We start from the raw sequence: 10,673 nt of genomic DNA, 5'->3' as shown, positions 1-10,673 counted from the left end.
CCCCGGCTTCCTGAGGCTTTGGGAGGTCAAGTCATTTCCCAGCCGGGGGCCGCCCCTGGGGATCAGACCTCACGGATGCGGAGGGCAGAGATGTCATTTGTGTATAAAAAACTGAGCGCCATGCTGCCGAAAGGGTAATTACACTTAACACATATGAGCACTCTCCACAAATGTAACTCATTTATTTTCGTTGGCTCATTTCATCCTCGTAGCAACCCTCTGGGGCAGCTGACAGTCGCTGGTTTATAGCTGAGAAGAGCGAGGGGTGCAGGGGTGGAGTGACTGCCAAGGGCCATGCAGCTGTGAAGGGCAGAGCCCTTGGTCTCCCGGCCCCCCCAGGCCAGCGGCCCAGCCATCCAGCATTCGCACCCCTGCCCATAAATGCTCCCACCTGCTGTGTGCAGCCCTGGGTCCTGGGATGGTCCTGAGTGTTGGACGGAGCTGGGGGAAATGCAGACATCCCTGTCCGACTCTGCCCGGGGCTGTGAGGTCCCCTAGACCAGTGGTCGGCAAACTGTGGCTCGAGGGGCACATGTGGCTCTTTGGCCCTTTGAGGGTGGCTCTTCCACAAAATACCACGTGCAGGCGCGCACGTACAGTGCGATTGAAACTTCGTGCCCCATGCGCAGAAGTCGGTATTTTGTGGAAGAGCCACCCTTAAGGGGCCAAAGAGCCGCATGTGGCTCGCGAGCCGCAGTTTGCTGACCACTGCCCTAGACACACAACTTCCCCTATGCGTCCTTCAGCACCATGGACAGGGTCTGCGGCACCTTTATTTATGCCAACTTTTGGCATTTTGCCCACAACCTGCAGGCTTTCTGAGGGCGCACAAGCAGCTAACTTATTTTACCCTAAACCCTTTAATTATTATAAAAATAGGAGGCCCTCCACCACAGTTATCCAACTCAGTGGCCATGAATAACACACATTAGTGCACAGGCTAAGAATAGGAGCCGGGCGCTGAGGGAGCCAGCCATGACCAGCGAGAAGGGGCCCCAGAGCCAGAGGCGAAGGGCATGAACGGACCTCAGACGTCTCTCACACACACACCTACAGTCGTGTGTTAGGGCCCAGACACTCTGCGGCCCTTGGACACAATGAGCTGCTTCCCACTAGGGCCTGGTTTTGAGGGTCAGGGAATCTCAGGTCTGAGAATGGGGAAACTGGGTGAGTGGGGTCCTAGGTTCAGACAGACAGACAGACAGACACGGCCTCTGTCCCCTCCCCCCACCGCTGGGAGTCACTTTTTGGCAGGTGGGTCGTCCCCAATGCCCCTCAAGCTGCCTGCCTTGCCCGAGAGGCGGGACAGTGCGTGGTCCACAGCGTGTGGAGGGCCCAGTGCCGTCCAATTTCAAATCAGAGAAGGGCCGGCCCCCTGGGGCGGGGGTGGAATACGTGGGGGCAGCAGCTGCTTTTCTCAGACCTGGGGGCTGGCGGCTCGCTGACAGCCTGCACCCCCCTCCCCGCAACCCTCCTGAACTTCATCTCTGGCCTCAGTTTTCCAACGGGCACCGACTTCTTTAGCTTCATGGAGAGCCAACCCGCAAAGACCCTCCTACGCGATGACCTCAGCGCTCAGGCGCCTGCACGAGGCCCTGGCAGCCTCTCGGGTTGTCCAGTTGAAGCTTCCAGAAGGCAGCGAGCATCCTGGGAGGTCGGGGCGGCCTGGGCTGGTGTCAGCAGTGCAGACACCCCTGGCCCCAGCTGTCCCCAGTCGGGGTGATGGCCCCGCTGGAAACGGGAGACAAGCATAAAGGACAAGGAACCGACGCCGAGTGACCTAAAGCTCGTCTGCCGCGGCGCCCGGCCCAGTAAATTCAGCTGAGCCTGCGCATCTGCTCGGTGTTTTTTTCTGGTGCGCGGCCCTGAGGAGTCTGGGCACAGAATCCATATGGAGCTGTATTTACTGCCGAGTGGGCTGCTGTGGAAATGCTTAAGGCAGGCTTTTGGGTGATTGTTTCTGGGTTTTTCCCTCTAGCGAGCGCTGAGTAATGAGTTGCTGACCCAGGCACCGCTCTGCGGACGCCCTGTCCCAATTCCGTCCCTCTCGTCTCCAGGGCCCGGGCATCTGCGAGGGGTGGGCCAGACACTGTGAGGGCCGTGGGGCGGCTCCCTCCCCCGTGCTGTTCCTTCCCGCTCCAGGGGACCCAGGCTCCTCAGCACTTCCCTCCCTGCCCTGGGCTCCCACTGTCTCCCGGCCCAGCTCAGCTCTAATGTGGGCACCAGCCGCCTTCTCCAAGGCAGCACGGGCGGCAGGAAGCACACTGCGACCTCCATTCTCCATCGGGGCCACGGGAGACCTGGCCCCGGAGAGCCCTGATTCCACTCGGCAGTGTTGCTCACCAGGACCCACTCCGGGCCGACTTGTGAGCCCCCTTCCCCTGCTCACACTGGCCCGTCTCATGGCAGCCCAACAGCCGGGATTTGCAGCTCCAGCCTCCCACCTCGGACCAGGGGACGGAGCCGCTGTCTCCGAACTCCTAAGCAAAAGCACCAAGTTCGTTCGGTATGAACTAACGTAGCAAAAAGGCGCCTGAGCCCGGCCGGTGTGGCTCAGCGGTTGAACAGATTTGTACGTGCAGCTACCGTGTGCCAGGGACGATGCCAGGTGCTTCCATGGGCATCATTAACCTCCTACAACTCCCCCCCCCCGCCCGCCACAGCCCAGGGGGTCGATGTGCATGGCCCCACTTCACAGATGAGGAAGCCGAGGCCCAGAGAGGCAGTAACCAAGCTCTCCCAGCCACTGCAGAGCGGGATCCAGACCAGGTCTGCCCACCTCCCCCAACCTGGTTTGAGCCCCAAACCAAGGTTCCCCTTGTCCTCCCTCCTCTCAGGGGCGAGGAAAGGAGGCCAATCCCGGAAGGCAGGCGCTGCCTCTCCAGACAGAGGTCACGTGGCAGGGGCCCTGCAGAGCCAGCCTGGAGCCTACGCTCTGGCTGCCCGACACCAGAGGGCGCTGTGGGCCCAGGAAGGCTGCAGCCTCCTCCCTGCAGGCCCAGAGTGGGACCCTGGGATGCACCACAGGCAGCTCCCTGGAAACACTGTTTCCTGCCCACGGGATCTGCAGACCTCACCTCCACGGACTGACACACACACTGACCAGTGCCCGCCCCGCAGACCTACACCACGTCCTCACTGAGCTGGAGAGAAGGGAGGGGCACGGAGGCCACCCCCCCACCCCGCCCTGCTCTCCGGGGGGCCTGGTCCTCACAGGGGCCGACGCACATGGTCCCAGGGTAAACTGCACCACAAATCCGGAAAAGTCACAGCCAGACCAGTGACATGATGCCCGGACCCACAGCCCCAGTCCCTCCAGTCACCCTCCTGGCCCCACCACTCCGCAAGCCACTCAGGAGAGAATATTCCCGCCAGGAAGCCACTTGCTCAGCCCTGTTCCCGTGTCTTAGTCACAGCGACGGTCTCCCCTCCACGGACTCTGTGGTCGGGGGGACCCGCCGGGCTGCCCGCGTCCTCGGAGGGAGACCAGAGACTCCACAGGAGGAAGCCACAGGGGCTCAGGCTGCAGGGGGCTCGGGGCCAGGTCTGAGAGCCATGCCTCCCAGGCCTGCGGGCATCGGCGTCCCGCCCGTGTCTCTGGCTGGGAAAGCAGCGGCTCAGAGAGGGAGGTGGCACCCCAGTCACCCAGCCGCCCCTCTGTGGCGGGGCCAGGACTCAGACTTCGCTGAGAATGCACAGCTGACGGCCGAGAATGTGAGCCAAGGGCAGAGCGAGACGGCCGGTCTGTTCGGCTGCCCGTCCCTCCCACCAGTACCGAGCACGTGAGGCTCAGGCTGCGGCTGCGACCCTGCAGCTCCGGGTGCAAAAAGCCATGCCACAGGCAGGGCTGTGGGCACCGGGGAGGTGCCTCCAGGCGTCGGGAGCCTAAGGCTGCACATCCTGAGCTCCGTCAGAACAGACGAGGCAGAGCTGTGCGTGCAGCTCACAGAGACACCCGCATGCCAGTCAGAGGACAGGCTGGTGCAGGGGTGGCACCTGGGCACTGCCCAGACCTGGCACCTGCCCCCCAGGGCTCCAGCAGCCCCAGTCCTGACACAGGGGATCATCTGGGGTCCTGCTCACACCCTGAGCTCTGGTTCCGGGCCCGCAGGGAGCAGGCAGCGGGGAGTGTAAGGGCAGGTGTGGAACCCGAGCACCGGGGCCGGGGCGGGGCTCTGAACTACATGGAGTCACAGGGTGGCCCCCGTCAGCCCCGCGTCGGGCGTCTCAGACTCACAAACTCGCAGCAAAGTCACCGGCCAGGTGGGCCGGGTGCAAAGCTCACGCTGGGCTGGGGGTCACGCTCTCTCAAACTGCTCTGTCCCCGTGCAGTGGTCACTGTGTGTGCCTGTGCCTTTAAGAGGAGGACACACGAGGCCGGTGCCCAGCCCTGGAGACCCCGCCTCTCCCATCACATTCTCACCGGCCACACCTCTCCCAGGCCCAGGCCTCGTCCTGTCCCAAACCGCCTCCGCAGCCCTGGGGAGTCCGACAGCAAGGGAGACGCTTACCTTTTCACCCTTTTCTCCGTGGACGAACGGTCCCCGGCCCTGAAAAGGAAAGGGCAGAGGTGACGTGGGGTCTCCTGGGGCCTGGCATCGCGTGGCAGCAGCTCCCGGGGACGGGACACGGTGGGCACCTCCTCGTCACTCTGCCCGGGAGCCTAAGAGATGGCACCGCCGTGCAGGCGACGATTCCCGTGAGCACCAGCGCATTCGAGTCCCCCACAGCTCCGCGGCCTGTGCGCTCCCTTCTCCCACGTCAGCTCCAGGGAGCTATAACCTCACACCCTGTAACTCACATACTTCACGTGCACAATTCGAGGGCTTTCGTTCCTTACCGAGCGGGCACCTATCGCCACAGTCAGCTTGGAGCGTTTCCTCCCCTCAGAAAGTGCCCTGCCTGTCGGGGCCCCTCCCCTGCCCCCCGCCCTGGCCCAGGACAATGCTCGCTGGTCTGTCTCAATGGGTCAGCCTCGTCCAGACATTTCATAAAGGGCGTCCCGTTTAGTGACGCATGTCCCCGGGAGCTTTCACCCCTCTGTCCTTCAGGGTTTGTACTGTGCTGCCCTGAGGAGGGGTCTCTATGCTGATCCTGCCTGGAGCTCACTGAGCTTCTACCACGTGAACATGACTGCTTTTCGCCCACTCGGGACGCCTCAGCCGCATGTCTGGAACCCTTCGGCTCCCCTCCCTCCTCTCCTCCTGGATTTCCCATCCTGGGCACATGGGGGACACGATGCCCCCCCCCCACACACACACACACTGTCTCTGAGGCTCTATCCATCTTTCTTCATGGTTTTTCCCTCTGAACTTGGGATGACATCATCTCTATTGATCTAGATTCAAGAATGCGGCTCTCCAGCCAGCGTCCAGCCCACTGTGGGGTCTCTAGTGATTTCCTTCTATGTTTCTGTTACTGTCATTTTAAACTCCAGAATTCCCACTTGGCTCCTTTCCATGATGTCTCTCTTTTTAATACTCAGTGTCTGATGAGATGCTGTCACATGACTGTCCTGTATTTCTGTGGGAGTGGTTTCCTGTGGTTCTCTGGATGCAGTCAGAACCGTGTGAAATCCACTCCGTGCCCAGACAGGAGCCTGGGCTGCATCATGAGGGAGGTATGGGACTCAGTGCCTGGCTCCCACCAGGGGCTCCGTGCGTTCCAGGGACAGGCATGACTGGGGCCCCCGGGTTTCCCACCCCAGCCACGCAGAGGAGGGGTGCCCTCACTCACCGAGTCGCCTTTCTCACCCTTGGGTCCCGGAGCCCCGAATGGCCCGGGGCCTCCCCTGTCGCCCTGAGGAGTTGAAACAGAGATGAACATCACGTAGGTCCTCCCACAGGGCTCCCCGCACAGGTGCCCACAGTCTGCGTGCCCCACCCGAGGAGCAGCTGATCTGGGCATGGTCCCCTGCCCACCCTGAGTAACTGCCCAGCCTCCTCCTCCAGGAACGAGGGCCTCTGAGAAAGCGAGTGGCTGCAAGGAGGTCACGCTTGTCCCTGGGAATGGCCTGGTCCTGCTCTGAGCCCAGGCCCCCGAGGAGCGTTAGAAGCCCCAGGTCCACCTGGCCAGTGCGGCTCAGCGGCTGAGCATCAACCTATGAACCGGGAGGTCACAGTTTGAATCCCGGTCAGGGCACATGCCTGGGTGGTGGGCTCGATCCCCAGTGTGGGGCGTGCAGGAGGCAGTCGATCAGTGACTCTCTCTTGTCATTGATGTTTCTCTCTGCCCCTCTCCCTTCCTCTCTGAAATAAAAATACATTTAAAAAAGCTTTTTAAAAGAAGCCCCAGGTCGAACCCCAGCTTGGCTGGTGCTGAGTCAGGGCTGTGTCCCCCGCCACTCCTTGCCAACAATTTTGGGGTGAGAAATGGAGGTGCTGAGCAGGGGCCCAGAGGTCCTTAACCTCACGCCGCTGCTTCCTCCTTCCATCCCACCCAGCCGGGAGCCACGCCTGCGGGACAGGGACCGAGCGCGGGCTTCTTTCTCACAGGGAGAGCACGGCCGAGGCTGCCCGGCCCCAGAGCCACCCCTCAGGCCCCAGGACTGACCTTCGGGCCGGGCAGTCCCACGGGGCCACTGGAGCCCTTTTCTCCCTGAAGGGAAAAGGAGAAAGGGCAGGAGTAAGGCTGTGTGTTAACGCCTCCCCTTCTCCCTGCACAACAGGGCTCTCCACCCCGAGCCATAGCCAGTCTCTGTGAGCCGCGCGCTGGGGATCTCCAACTGCATCCCTCCAAGCGGCGGCATCCGTGCGGTCCAGGTCTGTCTCCTTCCTCCCTGGCAGCGTCACCGAGCGCCTCCGGGTGCTGCCCGGCTGGGAGGGCAGACACAGCCACAGACTAGACCGCAGGCCAAGGCCCGGGGCTGTGGGTCTGTGAGCCTCATGGAGACCCTGCTCAGCACGATTCCTCTTTTGTCATCTTGGTGCTGTCTGTGCCTGTGATGCCCAGCAGCGGACAGTGTTTTGTTTAGTGTTTTCTTACCCAAAGGGCCAAGGGTCCACAGAAAAACAGAACAGACGGCCGCCCGGGCACTCGATGACACACTGAATCTACGTAATGGATGCGGTGTGTTCACAGACGCACACTCGTTTTTAAAATTAGGACAAGATCCATAAAAATCTATTCATCTACGCACTGAGGTTACCGAGTCCGGCTAATTAAAGAAACGTGGAGAAGAAAGGGATGAGGGTCCACAGAGCACAGCCACACCCCACCACAGCCCTTCTCTGTCCGATTCACAAACCAAGTGCTGCTTGGCTTAGCTGCCCGTGAGGGCAGAGATGCGGGTGGGGCCGGGACTCCGCGGGAACCCCTCACTGACTTCGGGAAAATGCCCTCGGAGCCGAGTGAGGAGCCCCGTCCTGGCGCGCACACGACTGAGAAGTAAGAGGTCCAAGGAGCAAGAACACTTCCCTGACCCGAGAGTCACGGGCGCCTGGGAGCCTCAGGCCCTGGCACAACACGTGCATGATGGGAAATTCCCACCTCCATGGCCGGGTCTGAGGGCCGGCTGAGGCCTGAGACGGGGCTGCAGGAGGTACCTTCTCTCCGGCTGGGCAGGAGCAGTTGATGGTCTTCAAGAACCCGGTCTGCTCGCTGCCGGCGGTGGGTGGCGGCGGGGGCAGGGGTGGGGGCTCGGTCCGCACGATCACCTGGCACTGGAGGGAAACCCGGGTGGGTCGGCACCTGCTTCTCACCCAGCGTGCCACCCCCGTCAGGCTCCTCCTGGAGCCTCCTCACCCCGGACAGACCTCACGGCCTGCTCTGCTCGCTGCACCAGCAGACGGGTCCCGAGCAATGATTCCGGGCCCCCTGCCAGGTCCCTTTCTAACGGTGGGCGTCCCCTGAACCCCGACTGCCCCTCCCCAGGCCTGGACACCCCCTTCTGGAGGCCCAGGACCCATTTCCTCCCGGCCTCTCTGTGCAAGGATGGCTCACCGGGCCCGAGGGGATGTCACAGCACGTCTCCAGCTCCGCATGGCGGGAGTCGCAGTAAATCACGATTCGCTGCAGGTCAAACTGAAAGAGAGCCAGGGTTGGGGGGGGGCGTCCTGGAACCTGGGACTCTGCACAGGGTGTGCACCTGACAGGACTGGTAAGGGACACGCCTAGCATCTGTGCAGTTTACTGAGCGATCCACCTCAATGAAGAAAACAACAAACTACCTGTTTATCGAGTTAGTTTAGCCTCGCCGCCGAGACCAAGCTGCTTTATTTACAACGTAAAAACCATCTAGACGTTTCAAAGGCATTATGAAAATCAAATTGGGTTATACTTTTAGTACCTGAACCAAAGTAGGTAAAGTGAACAAAGTAAAGTGAACAAATAGTAGGGTTATTCTATATCACATAAGCATGTACAACTAAACTACAACTATACTGTTTGCCAGTACTAAGTAGTTAGTACGCATACGGGCTATATGCTATAGTGTTTTTTAAATAGATATGTAGAGAGATATAGATATAGGTATAGATATAGATATAGATATAGATATATAGATAAAGGTACCCTGGACCAGTGCTGAGCTCAGTGCCTGGCACACAATAGGTGCCCAATACAGATGTGATCAATGATTGAATAGCTGGCTGATTGAATGAATGAATGAGTGAGTGAGTGAATGAATGAGTGAGTGAGTGAATGAATGAGTGAGTGAGTGAGTGATGTGACCTTGGGCTCCCACATGGCAGTTCTGAGTCAGGGTCCTCCCTTCTAAGGCGGAGCGAGGCGATGACTCGACAGATGATACAGGCAGGTGTGGGGGCATGGGGAGCACCTGGTACTCACGTCGATGGGCACGCTGTCGTAGAGGCGCTTGCCGATCACGGTCTTGCCCTGGATGTCGATGTTCTCTCTCTCCTCAATGGGGAGCGTCTGCACCAGCGCGCAGTCGATGTACAGGGAGACGTTCTGGGCCTGGATGCTCAGCGCCAGCTTGTGCCAGTCCCGGTCAAAGAGGTCATTGACCCGGGTGCCACGGAAGACCACCCTGACGGCGTCCTTCATGGCGCCCACAGCGTTGTACTCCACGGCCTTGTTCTCGCCGTCCAGGCGGATGGAGACCTGGGGGGAAACCATGGGACCGAGTGGGAGGGGCCTTCCTCTCTCCCGGCCCAGGGCGCCTGAGGCACATTTCAATTCCTCGCCGGCATGCTTCTGTTGGGGTGGAAACCTAGAAAACCACACACCCTGACTGACAACCCAACACGTAATGCAATACGCCTTCTAGTTCCTGAAACTGGCTTCACAGGTTGGAGCCCCGGTGGCGCTTCACGGCTCAGACCCATCGCAAATCCGTTGGTTTTACCTTCATCCACCGAGGCGGGCCGCGTCCCCACAGGTACTCTCCCTACCGGGGGCCAGTCCGCGTCATCTTGCCCGGACGACTGTAACCGTCTCCCTGTTTCTAGGCTGCCCACCTCCGGGGCCTGGTCTCCAACAAGGCCCTCACCTGCCGACAAGGCCAGGACCGTGGCCTCAGCTCTAACGGCCCCTCACGCTGCCCCTTTATCGTGTGGGCATGAGTGACGGCCCCCGTTTTCTCCAAACGGCAATGGGAAGTGCCAGCGTGCAGGGTGGCTGTGAACACTAAGTCCGATCTCGGACCTGGAAACCTCCAGGGCAGATGGACAGGGCTAAGGGCATGGACGGCCAGTGACCCCGTCCCGCTCAGTGTCCCGGGACCTCCCAGGGCACAGAGGTGCCCCATCACACCGCCAGGGGCGGCAGCCACCCAGGCTGCCCAGTGACGGTGAACTGCCCGGCGCCTCTGGGAAGGGGAGCCTGAGGTCCCGGCAGGCGGCTCAGCCTCTGCCCCGCTCATCTCCCAGCATCTCAGCGCGGCCCGGCAGATGGGCGGAGGGGGAGGCGGGCAGGCCAGCGGGAGCACCAGCTCTGCAAACCTCATAAAGGACCAGGCCCCAGACTGCGGGGGAGGCGCGGGCTGGCCACAGGAATGTCGTGGCCGGCGCCCAGCCCGTGGCTGAGACCCTGGGAACTGGAGAAGCAGGCCCGGGTGCTGGCAGGTCAAGGGTGAGGGTCAGCACGGGCTGCCTGCTCTCCAGAAGGGCCCCGGGAAGACTCTCGTCCCTGCGCGCTGCCTCCCACACGGAGAAATCAGGCCGCGCAGCAGGCAGCCTGGGGAAGCCCGTGGTCAGTGTGACCAGGGCCGCGACAGGAACATCACTCGTCCACCAGGACAAACTCATGAGACAGGAGCCGCCGAACACGGTGGAGAAGAGACAGACTTGGGGCTTGACTGCCCGGGTTCAAATCCCACCGCTCCTCTCACCACCTGTAAGAGGCAGCCCGGGCCTAACCTCACTGTGGCCAGTGCCCTCCCTCATGAGATGGTCCAGCAGGTCCACTCACAGGGCTGTGATGAGGACTGAGTGAGCTGGGATGTGGGAAGCGTACAAGACCATCCCTGGCTCCTACCAAGTGTGTACATGTGGGTGAGCACGCGTGGGTGAGCACACGTGGATAAGCACATGTGGATAAGCACACATGGACAAGCACGCGTGGACGAGCTCGTGTGGGTGAGCAGGTGTGGGTGAGCACGTGTGGGTGAGCATGTGTGGGTGAGCACGTGTAGGTGAGCACACGTGGATAAGCACACGTGGACAAGCACGCGTGGACGAGCTCGTGTGGGTGAGCATGTGTGTGCCAGGTCA

The 10,673-nt window shown here is 61.1% G+C and overlaps 1 protein-coding gene across 1 annotated transcript in view; it reads right to left on the bottom strand.

The window, feature by feature from the left end:
* Positions 1 to 10,673, bottom strand: part of COL22A1 (collagen type XXII alpha 1) — a 109,580-nt gene that overhangs the window by 74,145 nt on the left and 24,762 nt on the right. The window contains 6 exon segments of the mRNA XM_015561428.1: positions 4,512 to 4,550; positions 5,737 to 5,799; positions 6,553 to 6,597; positions 7,545 to 7,661; positions 7,942 to 8,022; positions 8,788 to 9,063. Of these exon segments, the coding sequence (XP_015416914.1) occupies positions 4,512 to 4,550; positions 5,737 to 5,799; positions 6,553 to 6,597; positions 7,545 to 7,661; positions 7,942 to 8,022; positions 8,788 to 9,063 (621 nt within the window).

The sequence above is a fragment of the Myotis davidii genome, unplaced genomic scaffold (genome assembly GCF_000327345.1).
Source record: "Myotis davidii unplaced genomic scaffold, ASM32734v1 scaffold30, whole genome shotgun sequence".
In the NCBI taxonomy this organism is placed as follows: Eukaryota; Metazoa; Chordata; class Mammalia; order Chiroptera; family Vespertilionidae; genus Myotis; species Myotis davidii.
The sequence above is the reverse complement of the archived record's forward strand: the minus strand, read 5'-3'. Positions and strand labels throughout refer to the sequence as shown.